We start from the raw sequence: 25618 nt of genomic DNA on the forward strand, positions 1-25618 counted from the left end.
CCACCCAAGGGGGAGGACGGCTGGTTTCATGGGCTGAAGACACACACACAATTTTAAGAAAGAAGGGAGACTTGACACCGAAAGTATCCGTTGCCACTCAGTGTCCTCCATGGGGGCACCCAAGCCTTCGTCAGTGGCTTTAGGATGGCCCTTTGGGTCTTGCTTCCTGAGCGTTTGGGGCAGTGGGAAGCATCTGAACTTTGGGGTGTGAGATCCCAGTGTGAGATCTTCATCACCACGTGGCCCTGGAGTGAGTTACTTGAAGCTGCGGAGCGCATCGGCCTCGGGGACTCTGTGGGGAGCTGGAGCGGCCAGTGCAGCGCCACCGCCTGCGCACAGAGCTTAGTCCAAATGTCCTCTGGGGCCCCGCTTTCTATGAGCTCATTTGTTCTTTTAGCCATGGTCAGTCTATTGTGCTCCCCACTCCCCCTTCTGGAGGCGAATTTCGGTAAACCTGCCCTTTTCTGGCATGCACCATGTGGTGCACGTGATGTGCATCGCCTCATCCACACCTGGGCCGGCCTCCTGGAGGTGCTTGGAGTCCATTATGTGAGGTGAAATTGGAGCACGGCCAGCGAACGTCATCTGCCGCCAGAGCTCAGGCGCCCCGCCCCGTGCCAGTACGTTTCACGCTCAGGGTCCTCAGAGGGACTGGTTTCAAGTGAAGGCCACACAGACCCTGGGAACCCCAGTGGGCGCTGGTGCAGCCGTTTCGTGGGCGGGGAGGAAGGAAGGAGAGCCGAGGTTCCTACGCCCCTCCTTTACTGGGTACGTTCTGTACTGCTCGTAGTTTTTAAGAGGGTCTGAAGAATGTGTTCAGTGCATAATATTGAGGCGATTCAGATGCTGATTCAGAGACTCGTTTTTAAGGAGCAACCCGGGATTCTGTTGCAGAGTCCAGACAGGACAGCAAGCGCTGAGCCCCCAACGTGTAGACTCGCCCTTGGATCAGTGATGCTGACGGGAAACCGGCAGGGAAAACCCCCAGCCCTCCTCCTCCTCCTCTTCACGTCCTTGTGTGAGAGGGTCGCTAGCCTTGTTATGAAGGACACCTGGGCTGCGCGTTCCCGTCTGACCTTTCAGTTCGCAGGTGCTAATCATGTCACTGGCGATGGCGTCCAGTTCTGCGAGGCGTGGCCGGAGTTGGCGTTGACTGGTGTTGGAATAAGAGTGTTTACACAACTGTGTTTTAGTTATTTTCTAGTGGACCCTGCCGGCAAGGTGGTGACAAACCAGGAAGGTGTGTTCCGCAGCAACTGCATGGACTGCCTAGATAGGACCAATGTGATCCAGAGCCTGTTAGCTCGCCGCGCGCTGCAGGCCCAGCTTCAGGTGCAAACTGTTCTTCTTCTAGGGAAGACCTGGGGCGCAGCATGAAAGCAAGGTCGTCGTCCTCCATCCAGTTAGAGAGCGTGCCTGCTGCTCTGTGGGCTGCCCTCGGCCATGCTCGGGGTGCAGACGCAGTTTTGGTCCCCCGCTTCCCCTCATGGAATACTGTAACCAGTGGTTCTCAGCCTGCCTCATGCTGCGACCCTTCCACACAGTTCCTCATGTGGTGATCCCCAACCATAACATTATTTTCGTTGCTACTTCATAATGTAATTTTGCTACTGTTATGAATTGGGTGACCCCTGTGAAAGGATCATTCGACCCCCAAAGGGGTCAATGAACCCCAGGTTGAGAACCACTGCTGTAGAGAGTGTGTCAGTGTGTGATGTTGTTGAGGTGAATAGTTTCCCTTGGGCTGCTCCCAGAAGTGGAAGTACATGCTCTGGGAAGGAGACCCATCACTCTCCACTAGGCTAATACTAATCACATCAACACGACCAGTGGATAAGTGAGTTCTTGCCTGGCTGACTCTTGCCAGCATGGCCTGCTTCTGTCTTGGGTCAGGGCCCTTTCCCAGGGGGTCTGCGTCTTTTAGGACCTCGCCAAGGATGTCCCTTCCCGGTCCCAGCTGTGACGTAGCTGGGCTTCCCAGGCACACGGTGCTGTGGAGAAACATGGGCATGGAGGTGGTTGGGTTTTTATTGGAGTGGAAAATGGGAGCCCGTTTCCGGACCACACTGCCAACTTGTGCGTCCCAAATGGCTTCCTGCCACGGGCTTGGTGAGCTTCCGCTTTGCCTGTGGCGTCTTGACCCCTGGGAGGCGGAGGTGAAGTGCTCCTTGAGAACGCACCGCTCTGACACCACGGGAGGGGCGTCATGTGTGCCTGGGCTCCAGGTGGGGTGTTTTACTAATTAGGCCCCTCATAATCCGTCTGGCATACTTCACGTGCTTCAGTAGAAAAAGTGTTGGCAGTGGTTTGATTCTAAGGCCAATTCATGGGAAATGACGTAGGTGGGTTTTAGGATCTGTGTTTAATTGCTCTGCACGTTAGAGGCAGTGTTGTAAAAGCTAACCAGCCTCCCTTCAGAGCGTGTGTGGGCAGGCACCTCCTGGTGGCAGTGTGCCCGATGCCAGCCAGGGTGAAGACCCCATAATTGTCCTCTCTCCATCGAGGGCAGGCTAGAGGCAGCCCCTGTGCTCTGTTGGAGATTGAGGGGTGGGGTGGGGAGTCGAGGAGCCATTCTGAGAGAGAAACTGAGGTGGTGTCTCTCCTGAACAGTGAAGATGTGGTTCTGAGGGTCTGAGACAAAGGACCAGGTGGGGGCTCCTGATCTGGGCTTGGTGACCCTTTAGAGGTGTCCTTAGAAGAGCCTCAGGGGTCCCCCCCCCCCACTCCCCTGGGAACAGAGGCAAGGGCTGTGTGTCCATGCCTCCATGGGGAGGGAGGTGCACAGCACCCAGGGCCCTGCTCAGGGCTCGGATGAGCTGACCCAGTGGGAGGAAACCGGGCTGGTGAGTGTGGAGACAGCTGGGGCAAGGCAGTGGCAAGAGGAGGGCAGGAGGTAGTAGGGTCAGGTCCTGCATATGGTCCTGTGGGGGCTGCAGGCCAGGACTCCCCACCCCTGAGGGGCTTGGTGCTGCCCTGGGCAGGAGAGGGTGCTCTGAGCAAGGAGCACATCTCAAGCTTGTAAGCAGGCCCAGGTGCCTGTGCTTTGTGGGTGCTGCAGAAATCCCTTACACAGAATGAGGGTGTGCTTCCTCTTCCAGAGACTAGGAGTTTTGCATGTGGGACAGAAGATTGAAGAACAAGATGAGTTTGAGAAGATTTACAAAAATGGTAGGTAATTTATTTAGAGCTAACGGTACTTAAGTTTGGAAACATTTTGAATGTAAGACTCTGATTGTTCCTTTAGTCATTGTTGGCCCTTTTTCCTCCAGCCTGGGCTGACAATGCAAATGCCTGTGCCAAGCAGTACGCGGGGACAGGTGCCTTGAAGACGGACTTTACCAGGCAAGCCCGCTTCCAGAGTCTCGTCCCGCACTGCGCTCCCCAGCCTGGTGCACCTTAGACTCCCTGTCAGGGTGCTGCAGAGCACCGGGCCCAGGTGGCAGCAGTTCTGGTGCACAGTGAGGGTTGAGAACTGGCCTCGTCGCCGGGGCTCTTGTGGAAAAGAGGATTCTGACCAGCAGGCCTGGGGCGGTGATGGGGATGCTGCTCTCAGGACCACACTAGCGGGTGGGGGCAAGGAGCAAAGCATTCGGAGCTGGTTGTCAAAGCAGATGGGCTTTATCTGTTCGTGGCTTTCTTGGGAGCACAATAAGCTGTCTCGAGGGAGGAGTTGTTGGGGGGTGGGGCGGGGATGCTTTTAAAAATCTTTGTACCTCATTTATCCCCACACCACATGTGCTTGGCTGTAAACCTGTGTAAGGATCTCCCACGTCAGCCGTAGCTTAGCCCGTGACCTCTCTTATCTAGAACGGGGAAGAGGACCCAGCTGGGCCTCGTCATGGATGGCTGGAACTCGCTCGTACGGTATTACAAGAACAACTTCTCAGACGGCTTTAGACAGGTGCGTCTCCGCCGCCCGCTGTGCAGACCGGGCTGGCAGTGCTGCGGCATTGCCCATCGGATGCTCTTGAGTGACCCGCTTCCTTCTTTCTGCCCCAGGACTCCATAGACTTATTTCTCGGCAACTACTCTGTGGACGAACTGGAGTCTCACAGCCCGCTGAGTGTTCCAAAGGACTGGAAATTCTTGGCTGTAAGAAACCTTCGTGTTCCCCAGGTGTTAGACTCCGAGTCTGAGGACAGGGCCACAGCTGGTGTGGTGCGCGCCCCAGTGAGGTCCACAGTAGGTGCTGTTCCAGTGCAGCGCCAGGCTCGGGCGGCAGTATCACCTGGGCCCTGGAACCCCGTCCTCACTGAGAAGCAGAGGGATGGGAAGATGGCTCACTTCAGGAAGGCCCCTGTAAGTCCAGGATTTCCGGGCACACTTGTCACATGTAAGAGGTCGTGCACCTTTGACCGGCTGTCCTTACTGATGCTGCTTGACTTGGCGAGGCACAGCGCCTGCACTGGAAGGGAGGAGAGGCCCCGGCCTCGGGCTGGCTTCTCGTCTGGACCCCCTTCTCCCAGGGATCCGGCGGAGCTAAGGCATGCTGCCTCCGAGCTTGTAATGTGACGAGTGAGCCCCAAGAGATGGGGTTTTGTAGGGGAATTTGGCTCTTGGTGCCATAGGACAAACGCTGGCCAGTCCTGCAGCGTCCCCGGTTCCTGCTGGCTGCCCGCTGCTGCAGCCAGGACGTTGTTTGTCCTGGACTGTAGAGCGTTTTTCTCCCTCAAGCAGAGCACATACGGCTGATGTTTCCCCATGGATTAGTATTCTTTACAAAGTGGTTTCTCTTTTTCTTGTTCTTCTTTCCAGTTGCCGATCATCATGGTCGTCGCCTTTTCAATGTGCATCATCTGCTTGCTCATGGCCGGTAAGCCTGCTCGTGTGTCTGTGCAACAGATTGCTGGGCTTCTTGTGTAGCACCTTGAGTTCACTTGCCACTGACGTTTCCCTGTGAAAGTCACTTAAGTTAGTGAGCAGAAGATTTTGGACCTCAGCAGTAAAAGGAGGGAAAATATGTCCATGGTAGTTTGATAGGTGGTATTACTTTTAAGGTTTTTAAAGCCTTTTTATCTTCTTTTTCCAATTACCAAGATAACATAATGATGATAGAAAATACAGTTAGGCAAAGAAGGAGAAACTATTATTCATTCACCATCTTGATGCCTTCCAGAGATAGACTAACCCTGATGAACAGTTTGGTGTTGAGTTTTTCTAAGTTTGTGTCTGGTGGTGTAGTGGTTACACATGGGGCTGTTAACTGCAAGGTCAGCAGTTTGGAACCACCATCTGCTCCTTGGGACTTTTTACTCCTCTAAAAAATGACAGTCTCAAGCTCACAGGAGCTGCCCTGCCCTGTCTTACAGGGCCGCTGTGAGTCGGCATCAGCTGGCAGTGAGTGTGGGGTTTTTTTTTGTTTTTTATTTTGCCTTTTCACAAATGGGATGGTATTCAGGGTTTCTGTAATCTTCTTTTCATTGAGCAGTATAAGCATACCCAACACCTTCTTCTACATTTGTAAGGCCTGCGTGGGCCCCATTTATGACTTACTTTAACCAGTCACCTATTGCCGGACAAAGAGTTGTTGTGAATAGGTTAAAATACTACCATTTACTGTCATTAAGAGCCTATGGGTTCAGTGATGGGCTCTCAACTGCAAGGTCAGCAGTCCTGCCTCTCCACGGAGAAAAGGCTGGCCGTTCCTGTAAGGTCTGCAGTCCCAGAAGCCCGTGCAGGGTCGCTGTGAGGGGGACTCGGTCATCCACTGAGGAGAAAACTGACGAAGAACACAGCTGACAGGAGGAACCCACTGGGGAGAGAGCTTTCTTTCCTTCGTAGCATAGGGAGCCTAGGGCCACGTGTCCCGGTGTGTCGGTTAGTTCATCATCCGTGGTAAGTGCTGAGGCCACAGGATACATCGTGGAACTTGCTCTCAGGGACCGTCAAGTTGAGAGGGGTGACCTGGGGACAAAAGGCCATTGGCTGGTTAGCAGGGTGGCTGACCTTGCCCAGCAGAGTGAGTGGGCAGGGGCTACCCAGCGAGAAGGCTCAGCTAGTCAGACTTGGCAGGGAGTGGAGAAGAGGCGCAGTGGTGGGAGCCTGGCTCAAAACGGGGTGACGAGAAGGGTTGGATATGACCCCTGCAGATGAGGAGCTGTCTGCCTCCTTTGCTCAAGAAGTTTTAACCTTAGCGCTGTGAAAATGGCTATTGGGCCGATGCTCCGCCGGAAAAGGAGCGTGGATGCTGAATTGAGTTAATCGGTGGATGGTAGCATCTCTTACCAGTTAGTGGACTGCCGTGAGGTACTGACCCTTGGTGGTGGGGCTTGATCCTCCTGATTTCTAGCCCTGACTGTGGTTTATAGGAGCCCGGGTAGTGGCTTAGGTTGTGTGTTGGACTGCTAGCCACAGAATCCGCGGTTCAAAGCCCCATATAGAGTTACAATCTGGGCAGTTTGACTGCCCTGCGGGGCGGCTGTGAGTCCAGATTGACTCGGTGGCAGGGAGAGTTTGGCGTTTTGGTGCTGTGGTTTGTGAGGGTGCCCTGGTAGCGCAGTGCCTAAGTGATCAACTCGGAACCAGATGTTGGTAGCTCTGGTCGTTCCTCCCAGTTCCTCCTCGGGAGAAGGTGTGGCAGGCTATTTCTCGAAAGATCCCTCAGCTGCCCAGAGGTAACCGCGCACACTCCTCTGGTGACGCTCTTACTCACTAGCTCTTTCTAACTCTCAACAGGTGACACGTGGACCGAAACGCTGGCCTATGTGCTCTTCTGGGCAGTGGCAAGCATGGGGACATTTTTTATCATCCTGTACAATGGCAAAGATTTTGTTGATGCGCCCAGATTGGTCCAGAAAGAAAAGATAGACTGAATTTGTAGCTGTGGAAAGCGGCTTGGCCTGGAAGATTCCATCATGCAGCACTGGAGTCTTTACTGACCTGCTTTCCACGTCAGCCTGTCTCTGAAAGCGCAGCCCGGCTGCCTGCTCTGGGCGAGAGAGGGCCAGCTCTCGTGCTCCTGCCTTGACATGCTCCCCCCGGCCCCCGCCCCCAGTGGGTCCGTTAGATTTTTTCATTCGGAGCAACTCTAGAATTAAACTGTAACTAGAATTCAGCTCCCCAGAATGGAAGGAATTCATTGTCAATCTAATCAACTGTTGCAGAAGTAAGTAATATACACACACAAATCTAGCTTCTTTCATTATTTAAAACAGTAAGATTATTTTTCTAGCTCAGTTTCATGATTGTCATTGTAGAAGCATTTATTAGCAAGCACACATCTCTGGACTTTTTTTCTTAAAAGTCTAACAATAAGCTAATCGTCCCTCATTGATGAAGCATGAGCCTCCTCCTGTGTCACGCAGCAACGCGCTGAGGTGGCCTGGGACTCCCTGGGGAGAGCAGTTGGGGGCCGGGGCTCTCCTGTGCTGTTGGCAGTTGGACCAGCAGATTTAGGTATGATGAAAGGTTCCGATAAGCTTCATCTGTTTTGTTTTTTAGAAGGTAAATGCAATCAAAGAATGTAAAACCTGTCTTATGCTAATGGTCCAAAGCCTCCTATACTGTAAGACCGCCCCAGTGTGAAAATACCCCTGCCAGTCAGCTACTTCCCTCTGTACCACCTGCTTTTGTTTTTTCCTGGTGGTGGTGGTGGTGGTGGTGGTAGTGGTGGTGGGGTTCTCCGTGAGACCTGAAAGCCTCCCCTAGAGGGTCTCAGGCTGGGGTTGGTGCTGCACTGAGGGCAGCAGCTTCTTCCCCACCCTGGTGCCCACTGACGGTTGGCTGTCAGTAAGTGCATTGCCCGGGGAGTGCTTCCAGGCAGCCGTAGTTCTCCCAGTCAGGGACCAGCTTACTGTCAGTTTCCTGCACGCACGCTGCAGGAGCCATGCCTAGTCTCATTGTAAGTCAGATTGTCCATTCAAATCGTAGCTACGAGGTTCAAATGCTAGTGTCCTTGCCATTCATTAAACCACTGCCCCATACCTCCAGGGTGGCACTGGGCGGGATGTGCCGTGTGTTCCAGTGGGAATACCTTATATTATCCTAAAAGATTCCCAAAAGCACCTTTCCGTCAGCATTGCCTTTTTTTTCAAACATTAACTTTTGTAAGCGTTACCGAGTTGTCGCTTGTAGAAACTCTGCAGGAAATACTAGCTGGGACATCCTCCGCAGCTTAGCATCCGTCATTAAAACTTGCAATAGGTGGGGAAGTAGAGCTGCCTGCTCTTAAAATGTAAATAAGTGTCACCTGCTCCCAAGATACCTGGGGTATTGAAACCGAGTTCCCACAGCTGTCTGCTGTAGTCAGTTGCCCAGAGGCCCCAGGGCATCTCACACTCAGATGACACAGCGACGACAAAGGCCAAGTGCGAACTGCTGACAGGCCGCCCTGCGTGAAGGGACCGCATATTGGTGCGTTAGCGCGTAGGGCGTCCGAATCTCAGAACCCCGCAGTGATTTTGTCTCTGAATTCACGTACTGTACCCCCTAAGTGAAAATAAAACGGCCTATTCTTTCTAACTATGCTGGTATCTTTCCTGCACTCTTTTTTTTTAATCATTTTATTGGGGGCTCATACAACTCTTATCACCATCCATCCATCCATCCATCCATCCATCCATTGTGTCCAGCACATTTGTACATTCGTAACCCTCATTATTCTCAAAACATTTGCTCTCCACCTAAGCCCTTGGCATCAGCTCCTCATTTTTCCCCCGTTCCCCGCTCCCCCTCCCTCATGAACCCTTGATAATTTACAAATTATTATTTTCTGGTATCTTGCACTGCCCGGCGTCTCCCTTCACCCACTTTTCTGTTGTCTGTCCCCCAGGGAGGAGGCTATATGTAGATCCTTGTTATCATTTCCCCTTTCCACCCCACCTGTCCTCCACTCATTTTATCTTGGAAGTTTCCATCTTAGACTTGAAACAAGTAGCAGAGAACTGCATGATGGTTACTGAACAATTAAGCATCGAAAGCAAATAAGAAAATAGTCTCTGGAAGCCTTCTGGATAATTATAATCACTTAATTATTTGAAGCCTTATAGTTTCCCTCTGTTTTCACATCGAAATTTCCTATTGTGAATGAGGTGAAGGTTTTACAGAGCAGACCATCCGCTGTACATTCAACCACGCACACACCTGGTGATTCAGCTCCTCCGTCGCAAGCGCCATGCACCCAGGTCTCCCGCCCTCCCAGTGTTTCCCTTCCCCACGCCTCATTTCCATCCCCGGAACTCTGTCCCTGGGGGGGATGCTGCCCCTGGGATCTCAAGTGGTTGGTTGTGGGAAACAGAAGGATTTCACCCAAGTTGTCTCCCCCAAATATATGCCAAACTTAACTGCTTGCGAATGACTGTACACTTGGAGGTCATCAGAAGTAGATCAGGGGTCATCTAGAGCAAGCAGTCACCACTGTGTATCCCACAACAAGTAGGACCCACTCCCTTCTGATAAGGATAGTAGTTGACTGTTTCCTTATAGGGGACCCCAGAGAGGTCGAGCCCACCCAAGGGTGACCAAGGTTAGGTCGCCATCATGAATCTAGGGTCCACCCATCTTGTCACAGGTAAACCTCTAGTCCCTCCCATTCCTACGGGCACACCCCTAGCTCATCCATCCCCTTCCTGTCACCCTCATGCCTATCGTACAGCCCCTTCCTATGATGTGAATGCCTATTGCACTGCCCCTTCCTGTGACGTGTGGTTACCTGTAATCATGCCCCCCTAAGTAGATGTAGCCCTTCGTTAGCAATAAACAGGGTCCTCAAGCATCCTGCCAGGTCCCTGCCCCACCTCGCCTCGGCCCACGCTGTGCACGGACCTGACTGGTAAGATCATGGCCATCCAGGAGGTGAGCATGCTACCGTGAAATGTGTCTGACTCCATAATTTCAATCTCTCTTCTAGCTCTCATGCTCTCTGACTTTAATGTAATCTTTATATGTCTCAACTGTACAATTGCGCCTACCGAACCAGTGATTGGGGGCGGGGTGGGGTGGGGTGGGGCTGGCACCCCTTCCAACCACAGTTGGTTATTTTTATTTTGTCATTTAACAGTTTTGTCAGCAGACCGTTTTATTGGCACACCCTACAATTCAGTGAGTCCCATCAAGAAGTTGTCCCGTCTCCGGTGGTGCTGATTTGCCACCCACCTGAGTTCCGTCCAGACCTGAAGGGTGACCAAGGGTTGTAGCCTTGGAAGCCCCCTGTCTATTGGACACGTAAATCTAGTTTCTCATATGATTTTGTTTGAGTTCTGAGCAATTTTCTTTTGGTTACAGTTAGAACTGGATAAGTATCTAGTTACAGTGTAACATCTAAAGAAAGGTAGCCCCCTGCCCCACCCCCTCCACCACCACCCCTCCCCGGGCATTATACTTTGTTTTTCAAGTGACATAGGTCCTAAGTGGTGTGGGAGAAATGCTGCTTCACTCCAGAACCCTCTCCAGCCTGCTGGGAGGTGCTGCTGAACACGTGGGAAAAGGGGGAAGAATCCCAGGGTGGTGGTGATAGGGATGGTGGTAGGTGGGGGAATGACGGGTGGGGGTGGGGTGGGTGGTAGTGGAAGTGGTGGGTGGGGGTGGGGTGGCAGGGATGGTGTGGGTCGTGCTGGGGGCTGCGATGAACTGCCTGAGACTGTATTCCGCCCGGCTCTGCAGTGGTCTCTCACAGCAAAAGCACGATGGTCCCTTCCTTTACGTCTATGGTCCTCATCCTGAGACCCAGGAGCACCCCTGCTGAGCGGCCCAGCCCAGCCAGGTACACAGGTGGAGAACAAGCCCGCCCTAGCCTCCAACCTCATTCCTCTGTGCTGGGCGCCCGCACAGAGAGGCCCGTGACTGCCACCCTGCCGGCCATGTGGACGCTGGCCCTGGTGAATGGGTTATGGGGGCCTGCCTGTTCCTCTTACAGATGACCTTGAACGTGCACCTGTGGGGTTTGGGCACAAGCCTGGGCACTCGTCTTCCGATGTGTACCGCTTTCAGTGCTGCCCGCCGCCCACCCAGCATTACTCTGGCTGTATAGGCTCCAGTCTCAGGCATCCAGGCCTTGGGCTTCAGCGAGGCTCCCGGGAGCATTGGGTTCAAACATGGTCTCTGGCATGAACTTAGAAAGTAGGCTGTGGGCCACATTCAGGATCATTGTACCACGCTCAGTGCTCTGAGCCGCTGGGACCACACATCCACCTGGCTTTTGCTCAGCGTAATCCACGCTCCATCCCCCAAGGGCTGCTAGTCCCAGTTCTGCCTCCTGCCAGTTCTTGCTGGAAGGTCACATCTCACCGCGTACCTGACCGTTCATTCCACGTGCTCCACAGACATCGCCAGCCTAGCAAGGTCCGAGTCCTTGATTGGGGCCTTCCGGGATGTTCCATCCCCTGCCTTCCCCTTGTAGACCATACGCACCCTACGAGTAGGCCAAGAACGTCCACCCCATCTGTCCTTCCGACCCAGCAAGTTTCACTTACTCTTTCTCCAAAACCTTACTCGAAGTCTCCATAGCCATCTCCAGATCCACCTCCTCGTGGGCCTGAAGGAACTCCTGGGGTGGCTTCTCCAGCGTCTGCTCCTCTGTCTCCTCCTGTCTGCTCTCTGCAGCAGCCAGTGCTCTTTGAAGCGTGAATCCCATCACGTCGGGCCCAGATTAAATCCTCCGAACCCAAACTCCTGGCTCTGTTCCACCTGGCCCGTGCCCACTCCTCCAAGATTCACCTCAAAATCACCCCTCTCCCGTCCCACTGACTTCCTCTTTGCAATCTTGCCCACCTTGGGGCCTTTGCACTTGCTCCCCAGCCCCCACCCCAAACTGGATAGACCTTCCAGGAATTCCAGCGACGAGGTCCTTCTTCACATGTCCGTTCACAAAGCACCTCCTTGATACAAAATCCTGTCCCACCTCTGCCTTCATGCAGGCCTGTGTCTCCTTCTCAAGAATGGCCCTCCTGTAATCCATGGGTCTCTTACTTACCACCGTCTCTCCCCCCTTCCACAACATAAGTGTACAACTTAAGTGACTCAGGGAAAAGAGCTGATACTCTGAAAGGGGGCTGTCAGGGAAAAGGGATCCCGATGTAGGAGACTGGTCATGAACTTCTGGTCCAGAAGTTCTCGTCACAGGTTTGTTTTTCTTGTAAAGCCAGTCACACACAGGCTAACACCATTATTTGCACACCCCTTCCCCCTGGTGGCACTCTCAGGCGACATGCACACCTACTGTGGGCACACGCAGCCCCAGCACGAGATGCTGAGGGGCCGCTCAGGGTCGCACACCCAGCTATTCCAAGATCGGCTCTTCCTAGTGTTTGTGAACCTCCTGAAGGGCCCATGCTGGAGGGCTTCCGCAGCTGGTGGTGGTGCTGACACAGGCTTGGAGGCTGGTGTGCTTTCTGCAGGCACACGGACGGGAACACAGAAAGATGAGGGAAAGACAACTCGGGTCAGGGGTCTCTGCCCTTTCACCATGTCATGATGAGAGGACATGTGGGAGAAATAGCAACAGCCACCACCGTATGTACACTGGAGAGCTTTATTTACGGCGACGTGAAGAACCGAGCAAGCACGTCTTACCCCACTCGGTTTCTCAGAGCTGAGAGTCTCCCCGGCTCCGGCATACATACTGGAGTGGACAGCTGGCCATTAGAGACATCGTCATCTCGTGCCTGGGACCCCCGCCTGAGTGGTGACCTTGTAAAGCAAGGATTACTTTACCAAAATGATTTCTCTGTACAATTAGAAAGGCTAAAATTTAAAAATGGTTGAGAGTTAAGTTTTGATGTATAGAGTCTATACAAAACACAGGATAGGTAAATTTACGGAGACAGTAACTGCATTAATAATCACCTAGGGGCATGGCAGGGGAGGATGGAGAGGGGTGGAAAGGTGAGCTAGCAACAGTAAATAGGTGGAGAGAATGTTCGAAAACGGATTGTGGTGATGACGGCACCACCCCTCTTAATATGATTGAGCAATTAAATCGTATGATATGGGAAGCATATGGCAAAACTATTTTAAAAAAATATTCCTATGTGCACCACACCTTTTCCTTCCTTAATTGAGGCCCTGGTTCTGGAGCTTGGTTACACATCAGAACCGCATAGGGAATCCAGAATCGCTTGAAGCCTGGGTCCTCACTCTGGAGAGCCCTGGGCAGGGCCTGTCGCCTACTGCCAAGCGGTTCTACCATTAGAACTCGGGGTGGAGTCGCTGCAGCAGAGCCCCCCCAGTGAAGGCAGTGAGTTAGGACAGCAGGTCTCGTTTCCTCAGCTTTGAAGCAGTTCAGCCGTGGTTGACGCCGTAAAACTGCAGCGGAGCCAAATGTTTAACATTTAGATGAAGTAGAATGGTAACCAGCTGGGAAAAAAACATAGGTTCAAACCCTGGAATGGGGGACCGAGAAGGGGCACAGTGGGCCCTTTCTGAAGCCTGAGACCGGAGGTTGGCTTCTCGCCCGAGGGGACTGTAGAGGGCGACACACATCCCAAGCAGCATGGTCAGCCTCAGTCTTCGAGCTGGCCACCATTGTTTCCCACTGCGTAGGTCAAGAAAGATGGTTGTTACGCGATGCCTGTGCTGCCCCTGTTTCTAAGGAGATTAAGTTACTAGCAAGGTGTTGCCCCATCTCCCCCGCCCCCCATCCTGGTTGTCACCCACATTTTACGAGGTCCAGTCCATCCTAATGCCACTTCATCCGCCCTGACTGAACTGAGAAGAACTGATCCAAAGTCTTTGATCTCTTCACACCTAAGGTTATCTGGTATTCAGGGCTTGCCCACCTGAACTGAGGACAGACTCCAGGGAGGGTGTGGCCCCTTGTGACCCAGACTGGTGACTGAGAAGGAGGACTGCTCTGGAAGACTCAGAAACAGTCTGTGCTGTGTTTGCCACTGAGAATATGCCCTGCTCTTCCAACCGGAGAGCTGAGGGTGTGAACACTCACCAAAGGACCACCTGGTAAATCAGGAGACAGAATGAACGCTGGATCACACGTTTTAAATACAACCGTCTTTTTAATAAAAACATTGGGTTACAAAGCTGAAAGTAGAGATGGCAGCTCCAGAAAGCAGGGGCCCTTTATAAGGCTAATGTTTGCTGTTGGGAAATCCGCAGCATGAGAAAGAAGTTACAGGCAAGGTGAGCGGGACATCTCAGAGGAACGTTCTGGAATCCCCTGACCTCAACCCAGCATGGGATAGGAGAGCAGGAAGGGGCCCTCTCACCTTGGGGGGAGCCTTGACCCACTTCATTAGGGTTGAAACGACAGGAGACCGATGCGATGTCATAAATAATGTGTTGTGTGCCAGGCTGCTCTGCTCACTTATGTACACTTTAGAAAACTCGCTTCTGTACAGGTGAAGCGGGTCCACTGCACGCAGTGTCGTTGGGGCAACGTGGGTAGAGAGGTCTCGCAGATGAGAGAACGGTGACCCCCTTGGGGGACCCCATTTGTGGCCAACCTTAGTACTTGGTGGTGGGGATGCGGGACAGAAGAAACCGCACTGTCCCCTCCCACCCCAGTGAGAAAAGAATGAAGTTCACACCAGTGGCATCCTGCTATGTCCGCTCAGACGCTAGATTCCTCAAACGTGTTAAATCCCTCTAATGCCTTGGGGTCTTTTCGACAACAACAGAAATGCTTGGATTTGATTCTGTGGAACCAGTGGCCGGAGTTCATCTCGCCGCCTGTGCCCGTTCACGAGAGCCGCCAGCTCTGAGACTGGCCTGGCCAGCAGCGCCCCCATGGATGAGGGGGCGGCTCAGGGAAATGGGGGTTCTCAGGAGTTCCTCCGGCTCCCAACTCCCCTGTCAAGTCGTGGGAAGTTGGTGGACTGGGCGGCGCCCCGTCATTCATTCTGTGGTCTCTGGGGAGCCCGGTGCTCAGGCCACGGGGGCTGCATCCCCACGCTTGAGTTGGTGCATGACGAAAGTCCCCAGGGCCACCAGGGGAATGCACATGGTGGCGGAGGCCACGAGCAGTCCGATGAAGACCAGCGCATACGCAGGGTAGTCCTTGGTCACCAGCTGGCCCTGAAAAAGAGACCCTGGTTAGGAGCAGGGGCCTCTCCACGTCCTGTGCCCTCTCGGCCTGCAGGAGGCCCAGGAGGGTGGGCAGAGAGCAGGTGGGGCTGGGAGTCTGTGCACCTGGGGCCACCCTCTGCCTCTGAGGGCCACTAGCAAGAGCAAGGCACTGGGTGGGCTGTCTGACTCCTCTCAGGGGTTTCTGCCTCACAGATGAGGTGTGTCCACCAGGGTGCTCAGAGCCAACCAGTAAACAGGACCCACAGCCAATGGCCCAGCCCTAGATCCGAGCCGATTCTGTCCCCAACCGCAACTAGTGACCGCTGAGTCCATGGGTCAAGCTGGGACAGGAAACTGGAGGCCCTGTGCTCACGAGTGACCTGGGGGCCCAGCCCAGGCCTGCAGGGCAGGGGAGATACCTGAGAGGCATCCCAGGCTTGGTACTGCAGGGTCCCAGTGAGGATGTAGTCGCTCAGGTAGAAGAGTAAGAGGCTGATGATGAGCAGGGGGCTCACGCCGGCCCACATGATCTTCCAGTACCAATTCAGATTACGGCCAGTCATGGACTGAAGGTCCCCTTCAAATCTATTTGGAGACAGAGGGGAGGAAGTCCGATTAGCCACGTGGCTGGCGGGGAGGGAGCTGGAGCTCGCACACGCCGCGGGGTCTGGGAGACTGCTCCAGCTTACAGAGGCCTACGAAGACGCATCCGGTGTCAGCCTCCAATGAAGGTGGCTTAGGGCAGCTGTCAAGCCTAGTCGCCACGAGAAGGCAGCTTTGCCCTACACTCTGCTACCTGGCTGGCAGTTAACACCGAATCATGGACCAGTGGAAATGTCCCCCTGGGTAGAATCTCTCCATTCCGTGAACACAGAACAGATTTGCTGGGTGTTATGGATTGAACTGTCTCCTGAAATATGCACGGCGGTCCTCTCCCTTGGACCAGACTCTGTTTAGAAATGGGGCTTGCTTTTGTTATGTTAATGCAACCGCCTGTTAGGTTGATGAGATCACGCCAGACGAGGGCAGATAGATCCTAACCCAAATCACTTTGGAGTGGTCAGAATCCACACAGGACAGACAGCTTGTGAGGATGGCCGGGAGTCACCAGAGATGGGTGGGGGAGAGGCCACCGAAGGCATCCGTCTTAGACTTCCAGGCTCCGGAACCTCTGTTCTAGCAGCACTGGGAGCGGAGGCCCCAAGCACAGGACAGAACTCTGGCCCGTCTGAGCTGTTCTGGCGACAAGCAGAGCAAGACTCAGTCACAGGGCCACCACGTGGATTTCTGCCATGTCCTCAGGCGGCCTCTTCTTTCTTTAAAGTGGCTTCATCACTTGGGAGACTGCTGACCAGGACTGCAATGTGATGTTCTGAAGGCTTGCCGTTGGCTGCAGCAGCTGCAGGCCCAGGACCTGGATGGGTCTCCCGCCTCCTGCCCAGAGCCTTTAAAAGCAACCTGCACACAGGAGAAGCAGCTACAGCAGATGGGGCCGGGTGGGGTGGGGCAGGGCTGTCTCCATGGTCACCTGCTTCCCTAGTGCCTGTCCCCTGGTCTGGGTGCTGGTACAAGACTTTGTTTAGAGACCCCTGCCTGCCCTGGTGGCACCGTGGGTCATGCGGTGGCCTGTAAAGGACAGGTCAGCTGATCGCAAACACCAACCGCTGTGCCAGAGAAAGGCGTGTCTTTCTGCTCATATAAAATGACAGTCTCAAAAAAAAGAGGCGCTGAGACCAAGGGCTCAATAGAGAGTAATTGTCCAGAAAAGAATGACGGCGACGTGTGTACAGCTATGTCCGATACAGCTGATATATGGATTGTGATCAGAATTGTAAGAGCCCTCAATAAAATGATCAAAATATAATAATAAAGATGATAGGCCTGCTTAAAAAAAAAGTTACAGTCTCAGACACCCACAGAGGCAGTTCCACCCTGCTCTGTAAGGTTGTCATGAGTCAGATAAGATCGCTGCGAGCTTCAGGTTGTTTGTTTTTTTACCTGCCCTCTGCTGTGGCCCTGCCCTGACTCGGCTGTGGCCTCTCATGTCCATGACAGAGACAGCTGGCATTTTCAAAAGTGTGCCCATTGAAGGTGTCTGGGGTTACCTGGCCCCTTCACCTCCACCATCTGCTCCGCTCCTAGACGGGTGGGCGGGCTGGCTGCAGACGAGGTGGGACGCCACTGTCAACAAGTGGCCACTAGATGGGGAACCTTCTGCACTCCAGCCTCCTCACCTCTCCCACTGCTTTGGGGCGATGGACTTGTGGGTCCAGAAGTGCCCGGAGGCTCCTGTGCTACCCTGCTGACCCCCACGTCTGCATTTTCCCATGGCTTCCGCTTGCTACTTCCCCATTGGTTTTCCCGCCCAGAGCCACTGGATTCAAAATTTTGGTGGGCTGCTGCCCATGCCCATTGCAGATACCGGTGGGACATTCTCTAGTTGTTCATCCACCCTGCCAGTAGGCGTGTGCAGTTGTGATTGGACGCGAAAAGTCACACACACACACACCACACCACACTCTGCACCGAGCAACACTGAGCGAGCGCGGTAGCTGACTCCCAGTCACCGGCTCCGGCTCCGATCAAGCTTCTCTCTCATTCAGCCAGTCCGGTGTGGTCCTGATGGACCTGGAAGCGGTGCAACAGTTCCCAGTGTCTGTCTGTTCCCAACCATCTCTCTGTTCCCCAAACAACCACGCTCTCCGGTGCCCGACGCCTTCCCCCCGAGACTGGTATTCCTTAGGTTACCAACTCGTCCCCATTTACCTGGAACGTTCCCTATTTCAGGTCCGAAAGTCCCATGTCCACACACCCCCTGGGGTCCCGGGTCAAAGTGCCACGCCAGTGATGTTAGCAGCTTGCAGGCCACAGAGCGCTCCTTGCTCAGAGCAGCGCTGCAGGCACATGCAAACCCACCGTGCTCTGGCTTGGGGGTGGGGGGTGAGGCTTTGGCATGAGGACGTGTTTGGTTTTTTGACTAGTAATGTCGTCAAACCATTTGACGAGGTGGGACCCCGGGCTCCCAGGGCAGGGGGGGCGACATTGCCCACGAGGCTGCCCTGTCTCTAGAATGCTTACCACACCACCCAGTTTGGGGGTCAGAAGGGACAGGAGAGGGGAGGGGACAGTACCTTGACTCAGCCCTTCCACCAGGGCTCCAGTCCCAGCAGCCCTACCCTGGACGCCTCCATTGAGGCAGGTGCAGGCTCAGGGAGTCTGGGGTATGAGCACACCCGAGATGCTGCATTCTAACAAGTTCTCAGGGGTGGGGCACACACCACTGGGCGGGGGACCCAGCTTCTGCCTGGGGTGCTGGCATATTGATTCTGATGCGTCTGATTCTCGTGACAGACTAGACCTGCTTCATTCGTCTTCCTAGGCTGCGATTTAAAAGTCAGTGGTTCGAAACCACCAGCTGCTCCTCAGGAGAAAGAGAGGCTTTCTACTCCCATAAAGAGTTATGCTCTCAGAAACTCACAGGGGCAGTTCGACCCTAGAGGGCAGAGAGCTTTGAAAAAACAAAACAACCTTTACAGAAAAGAAGCCCTGAGGGTGTAGTGGTTACGAGTAGGGCTGCCAACCACAAAGTCAGCAGTTCAAATCCACCAGCCGCTCTGCGGGAACACAATGAGGCTTTCTGTTTTCGTAAAGATTTACAGCCCCAGAAACACACAGGGGCAGTTCTACTCTGGCCTATGGGGTTACTGCAGGTCAACATCAACCTGATGGCAGTGAGTTAAAGAAAGGTTTTCTTTCTTTCTTTTTAAAAAATAGTTATGGAAGGAAATAGCTGGTCCTTTCTCCTCTGGATCAACCAGATAGGTTCACTGTCCATTTCTCAGTTACCAGCTGAGCACAGAACCACCATGCCACTGAGACCCACTGCCATGGGGGCGGCTCACGGCCACCCTGCATGGAGTTTCCGAGCCTGTAAATCTTTTGGGGAACAGCCAGCCAGCCTCAGCTTTCTCCCTTGGAGCGGCTGGAGGGTTTGAACTGCTGACTTGGCAGTTAGCAGCCCAACCCATAACCCACTAAACTGCCTATTAGGGGTTCTCAAACGGTGGTCCCCAGACTGCAACATCAGTACTACCTGGGAACGTGTTAGTCAATTGGATTCTTGGACCCCACCCCAGACCTCCAGAATCAGGATCCCTTGGGGGATGGGGTCTGTGGAAAACAGGGCCTATGGCGATTAGTGGTGAGTTCCGGCCTGATCTCACAGCTGGCTAAGGAACCTGCTCCCTCTAGCGTGTGGGCCATGCCTGCCCACCCGCCTGATATACCTGTCCACACCCCATGGGTGCTTCCGGATGCAAAGCTCTCAGCCCTGCCACACACTCGCTCCTCTGGGAGACGACACACTTCCTAGCCCTGGGCTGGGTCCTGGGGCTGAGAACCAACGGACTAAGCGTTGAATTTGCCAGATTTTCTAGGGTGCACATGATCAGCTGGACTTTGTCGGGGATCCTCTGAAAATGCTGATGCTGGCTGAGGATCAGCATAGTCAGTTCCTGGAGGTGTGCTTCCCTGCCCTCGTAAGCCACCTGGGTCTTACAGGGCTAATGGACACACACCCCATTGTATGAGTCAAAATGCAAACAAAGAGAGGATGCTGGGTGAAGGCAGAAAGTGAGGTGAAACCTGGATGTGGTAGTTATATCATCTGGTGTCAATGTGAGAGGATTAAGAGTGAAGGGGTGGAGTCTAACCTGTCAATCAGGTCGTAGCTTGATGACCTCATTTGGAGGCACTAAGGAGATAAAGAGCTCACTGGAGGTGGGTCACATGCTCACTCCCTGGGAGACACATGGGGCTAAACTAGTGCCCTGAGCTGGAAGAGCCATGTGGAGACCCCTGCCAGTACTGAGATGCTTATCTGTGGCCGCTGGATCCACAAGACTTCCCACCCACTGGCCTGTGATCTTCCTGGATTCGGAATCCTTGCCTGTATTGCGTGAGTCTGAAGAGGACTTTATAGATTGTTATCAGACATATGGGCTCATGAACTTGATCTGGACTGGGCTGGGGCGTTTTCTCGATATTCAACTGCTCTTTTACATAAAGCTCTTTCTTATACACATATGTCTGTGATTTTTGCTTCTCTAGCCCACCCGGACTGACACACTGGACCACAGAGAAAAACTTTCAAACTCTGTTGTCACCCAATTAACCGACCACCTAAAGGCTGAAGAGATGATCCTGCTCAGGGTGCCCCCCTCCCCCAACCCGTGTGTGTGTGTGTCCCCGCGCGCTACATGGGGGTCCCAGATCACCAGGCCTTTCTCCCAAGGCACTTCTGGGGGGATGCCACACAGAACACGTTAAATGCTTGCCCCCACCCCAGCCCCGGGGGATCTCTCATCAAGACTCTTGTCCCCTGGGGCCTGACCTTTGTGGGCCTGGGGGTGGTTGGCAGGGCAGGGCGGGGTGGCCTCACTCACCTCCTTAGCCCATACACGTAGCACACAGCGATGGTTTCCACCAGCACGATGAGCAGCAGGGACAGCGTGGCGGCGTAGTCGTTGAAAATGTCGAACCAGTAGTTGCCCGCCTCCATGGTGAACACCATGCCCACGGCGCAGCTGATGAGACACACCAGACCTGCGGGCCACAGGGTCACCTGCCCACGGGCCCTGCCCGCTGGGGGACCCAGCCCCACTGCTCACCCCGTGTTCTACGGCAGCAGGAACCACCAGGCCCCCCCAGCATTGGGGGTGGCGGGGAGGGGTGGCGGGGATGCTGGGCAATTGGTTCATCCGTTCCATGGTGCTGCTTCCCGGAGTGTGTGTGCAGGGGGTGGGGGTGGGGGTGGGCAAAGTGTCCCAAGGAGACAGCTGGAGTCATAAGGAGGCTCACCCACGGGCTTTCCTGTGGGGGGCAGGGGGTGGGGTGGGGTATGGAGCCCGGTGGAAAAGCAAATGCAAAAGCCATGTTCCTTGCTTCTGGGGAGCCTGACCCAGCTGTGGGGTCTGGGGACATCGGTCGCGGGGGGGAGGAGACCTAGCTCAGGGCTCCCCAGATGTCCGCTCAGCCGGACACCCGGCAGGCCCTGGCCCTTGAGCCCCTGGGGCAGGAATTGGACCCCCTTTTGCCAATGGGGAGATGGAGGCTCAGAGCTGGTAAGTCACTCGTGCCCCAGCCTCCGGGCCAGGAGGCGGCAGGGTCAGGATTCGGACACAGGCCGAATCTTCCAGAACTGGAGCTCTTGTACCGGGTCCCTGAGGTTGGCTCCCTGGGACACGCCCTAGCAAGCCGGAGGCTGACGACCCCAGCTGCTGTCCCTGCTGCCACACCATCCGTCACCGGGGCTCCGACCCTGCCCTCCGCCCTCCCTACTCCACCACGGCCAAGCAACGAAACCAGGAGGGGCCTGGATTTGTAAAACGTGGGTGAGCAGGATCAGTGAGTGGACAGGAGAAGTTACAGGGGTGGGGAGGGGTCTACACCCTGCTGGAAAGCTCTGCTCACTCTTAGAAAGCGAGGACCGGGCGCCTGTTGCATAGCAACCAGATCTCTGGACTGCAGAGCCGGAGCTGATGGCAGCTCTGAAGGCTCTCCACAGTCCTGGCCGAGGCTCCGTCTCCCACCCAGGTCCAGACTAGCCCTGATCGGAGTCCCTGTCCTGGGCCTCTGACCTGTAAAGGGACCCTTTCTGAGCATCAATTTTGCTTCACCTACTTTTACGAAATCCAGGTCTGTTCTCGTTTCGCTTGGTTGGCTGGGGCAGAACCAGTTTGGACTGGTTTGAAGCTGCACCACTGCCAGGGGTCAAGGAGTGCCCTCAGGGGAAGGAAGGAGGTGGCAGCCAGGTGGCTCGAGGGACAAGCCAGGGCTATGATGAAGGGCAGGTGGCTCCGGCTGGGGTGGCCAGGACTCCAAGGGAGAAGGGGTGGGATCCTGGCTTGGTTCCAACTGGGAAGAGGATCCTGGCTACGGGACAATGGAGCCATCCAAGACAGAGGCTGGGGCACGCCCCCTCGCCCTGGACTAGTACACAGGCAAGAAGATGGACGAACCACTGCCACTTTCGCAAACCACAGACATCGAGGGAGGGAGGCAAACAGACACAGACACTCGGCGCGCCATGCCAGGGACCCGCAGCCCCCAGACAGGAAGCACTCCTCGGAAATGGTAGCCATCCCAATGGACGTTTCCTCTGGGAGGGGTAGGGTGGGGGAAGACCAGGGCAGGAAGGCTGTAGGGTAGCCAACAGCCACCAAGTCACTTCAACAAGCACCAAGCCTCAGAGGAAATGCATCCGCCTGCCTGCCCTCCGCCGCTGTCCGACCTGCTGACCTGAGATCGCCTCTTTGGGCAGGTGCCTGGTGATGGCCTTGCTGTCGGTCAGAGGGGTGAGGATGGCCGCCGTGTTGCCCAGCATGCTCCCGATGCCCAGCATCAGCAGCATGAAGAAGTAGAGCACGGACCACAGCTGGGACACCTCCATGTTCTTGATGGCCTCCGTGTAGACGATGAAGGCCAGTCCCGTCCCCTGCACCGCCTGCCCACGGGGAGAAGACACGCCAAGGGTAACGCTCAGGCGACGTGTAGACACGCCAGGCTGAGCCCATCTGGGCCCCTGTGATCACGAGAAACCCCCTTCATCTACGGTCCAGGCCCTCGGGCTCAGCTAGAGGGTGGAAAGGGGGAGCTGTCAGGAGTTCCTATGGGCGGGGTCTGCAGGGAACCCCCAGCCAGCTTGAAGCGCTGCGCCCCTCTCCCCACCGCAATGTGGGTGCAATGGATCCAAGGCCACAAAGCAGTTTGCAGAAATCCCTGCTGCCCATGTCACGCCAGCCGATCTATTCTTTTTTCTTTTTTTTTTCTTCAGCCGATCTATTCTAAGATGTGAGGTGGGATGCCGTTTAAGTAGCAGGAACCAGGACGGTGGGGAGCTGACAGGCCAGAAGGCAGCCAGGAGGTTATTTGTGGCCATTTTTGCTGTGGGAAAGTTGGGGGTGGGGTAGGTGGGCAATCCTAAGCTGTGAGCTAGTGGTGAGGTGGCGATGGAGGGGGGGGAGGTGTGTTTTCTGTTTAAAGACAAATTCCCCCCGGCACTCAAGAGGAATCCTGATGTGAGAGTGCCTCCAGGCCATGGGCACACACAGAAGCAAACTCTCTCTGGGGGAAAGCTTCCCCAACATCCAGAGGTGAAGATCGGACAATGAGCCCAGACGCGGAGATCACAAACCCACCAGAAGGAAGCCACACATGTACGGGAGCGAGAGGTAACGGATTTAGAACATGTCTCCCTCAGGGCTGAGTTGTCATAGACAGCAGATAGCTCCGATCCATGCAGGAGCTAGCACAGAGCAATGCAGAGGACTGCACAGTAGCAGCGGGGGTCAGCAGGAACCGGCTGCCCTGGGTACAAACAATAGGAGTAAGGACACGTGCGCATCACCTGAGGGGAACATAAAAAACAAGAAAGAAACCTACCAAAAAGGTTGATCTTCTTTGTGTTACATTCTCTACAGTGTCCGTGAGAAACACGCACCTCCCACTAGAACAGACTGGTCTCCACTCTCCTGCCCACAGTCACCCTTGAAATAGCGGAACAGGAAGTGTTTAAAGAACAACAAATACAATACAAAGATAAATACTTAGTAAGAAATGATGAATGAACAGGTAAACTCTTTTTTAACGTGTCTAAAATAGATATGGTTATTTCACGAAGAGACAGATTGGTAGGAAAAGGCTCGAAGCAGCTGAGGAGAGAACGGATGAACTGGAAGACCTAGCCCACACCAGGCATTAAAGCCACAGTGACACACGTTAACCCATAAGATAAGAAGATGAGGAGAACGAGGCCAGCGTGGGAGACATGCACCCCAGGATTCGCACGTCTAACTAGGTCTAAGTGGGGTCCTAGAAGAGGGAACATAGAGACAATCATTCGTAGATAATGGCAATGGGTTTGTTTGAAACCATGAATCTATAGACACAATAAACCGAATATGACCATAGCAGGGTAGATAAAACATGCAGCCATGCCTCGGCTGCAGAAGTCCAAGGCCAAGAGATGCTCCCGAGAGAAACCGAAGGGAAAGAGCTGGTCACTCCAAAGTCATGAACGAAGAGCCCAGTAGCCCAACGGAGGCCGGAAACAAGGCAGGATGTCCGAAGTGTGCAGAGAAAATCATCGCCAACCTTGGATTTTCTACTAAGGGAAAGGGGGTTCAATGCAGACATTTACATACAAACGGGATCTGAGAAAATTTAAAACCTGCTGTAGAAGAATTCATCAACCATGTGTTTTAAGGCGGCGGTGGGGCAGGAGCCAGCCAGGAAGTCAAAGTAACGGTGAACCGAACAAATGGCCAATGTGTAGGCAGATACAGGCACTGTTCGTATCAAATAATAACAGAGCCCAATTTGGGGGTAAAAGAGACAGAACTCAAAGAAGGAGCATTTAAAGCAGGAGAGAAGATATTAAAATCTTTGTATTTTCTGGAAGAGAATTCAAGCTTCTGTTTGGTTTTACACTTTAACACATAAAAGTTTCAAACCAGTTGAGAATAAAGTAGAAATTATATATATATATGGAAATAAATGTGGAAAAGTCTAAATAAATTGTCACATATATAGGCAAGCTCAAAATTAAGTGAGAGAAACCCCTAAATGCTAAAAATGAAAAAGAAATGACAGCTCCCTACCCTACCCTGCCCCCACAACTGGGGATTTTGAACTTTATTCTTTTAAAAAGTTATTATTTAATCATTTTATCGGGCACTCTTACAGCTCATAGAACAATCCACATCCACCCATTGCACCAAGCACATCGGTACAGATGCTGCATTGTCTTTTCAATGTCAAAGCATTTCTTTCTACTTGAGTCCTTGATATCAGCTCCTCCCACCCCCAACCCCCTTCCACCCTCATAAGAAAGGACAACTTTGAACAGAAACTGGAGCCGAGGGGATGCCTACATCCCCTAAACTGGGTCTGGCCCTTGAAGTTGAGGGCTCGGGCTCAGGGGGTGATGTCACAGGCCCGAGGCTGGATAGAGTGAAGGCAGGCTGCCAAGAGATCCCACTGGACGTGTTCCCCATAAAAGGACCTGGTGTGGCTCCCTCAGTAAAGAGGAGACCAGAGTCCCCTCCAGCAAAAGGAAGCCCCCCAGGAAGCTGCTGGCAACAAGACTGTGATAGACAGAGCCACGGTGGGCACTGCTCTCCATTCTTGGGGCGTGTTCCTTAGACCCGCTCTCTAGAAGTCTTCCCACGAATTCAAAGTATCAGCAAACATGCTCACCACCCCTTCCCCTCTGTCTGATGGAAGGCCTCGTCAGTGCAAGGTGCTAAGAACAAAGAATCAAGATGCGCAGACTGGAAATAGAGCGTGTAAACTGCTCATCTTCACAGATGACAAGGTGGCTCCCGGGGGAGGTTAAGGCATATCTACAGACACCCAAGGAGAGACTTCACCGAGGATGCTTGCTGGAGACACGCCGCCAGGACAAAGCTGAAGTCGTCTTAATGACTCATCCCAAACAGCTCTAGAATACATAGAAACTACACTATACTATATAGAGTATATAGAGTACTATGTAGAAAGTACAGTGAACCCTCGCCACTTCGCGCTTCGACTTCCGTGGTTTCACTCTATCGCGGTTTTTGCGTAACAGCACATGCTCTGTCATTACTGCCACTGATTGGCT

The 25618-nt window shown here is 53.8% G+C and overlaps 2 protein-coding genes across 2 annotated transcripts in view; one reads left to right on the top strand and one right to left on the bottom strand.

The window, feature by feature from the left end:
• SACM1L (SAC1 like phosphatidylinositide phosphatase) overlaps positions 1–8460 on the top strand; it is a gene marked incomplete at its 5' end in the record, with an annotated part of 28482 nt that extends 20022 nt beyond the window's left edge. The window contains 7 exons of the mRNA XM_013005061.3: positions 1194–1332; positions 3099–3168; positions 3270–3342; positions 3808–3901; positions 4000–4092; positions 4756–4813; positions 6676–8460. Coding sequence (XP_012860515.3) covers positions 1194–1332; positions 3099–3168; positions 3270–3342; positions 3808–3901; positions 4000–4092; positions 4756–4813; positions 6676–6812 — 664 coding nt within the window. The remainder of the gene's footprint in view (positions 1–1193; positions 1333–3098; positions 3169–3269; positions 3343–3807; positions 3902–3999; positions 4093–4755; positions 4814–6675) is intronic.
• Positions 8461–13922: 5462 nt separating this feature from the next.
• The window catches only part of SLC6A20 (solute carrier family 6 member 20), a 31863-nt gene continuing 20167 nt past the window's right edge, over positions 13923–25618 (bottom strand). Inside the window, exons 8-11 of the mRNA XM_030887623.2 lie at positions 22255–22459; positions 20400–20559; positions 15375–15540; positions 13923–14964 (exon numbers count right to left, since the gene is read on the bottom strand). Coding sequence (XP_030743483.2) covers positions 14815–14964; positions 15375–15540; positions 20400–20559; positions 22255–22459 — 681 coding nt within the window. The 3' untranslated portion in view covers positions 13923–14814. The remainder of the gene's footprint in view (positions 14965–15374; positions 15541–20399; positions 20560–22254; positions 22460–25618) is intronic.

Source organism: Echinops telfairi, unplaced genomic scaffold (assembly GCF_000313985.2).
Source record: "Echinops telfairi isolate 266 unplaced genomic scaffold, ASM31398v2 ScPeMD7_7420;HRSCAF=8458, whole genome shotgun sequence".
Taxonomy (NCBI): Eukaryota; Metazoa; Chordata; class Mammalia; order Afrosoricida; family Tenrecidae; genus Echinops; species Echinops telfairi.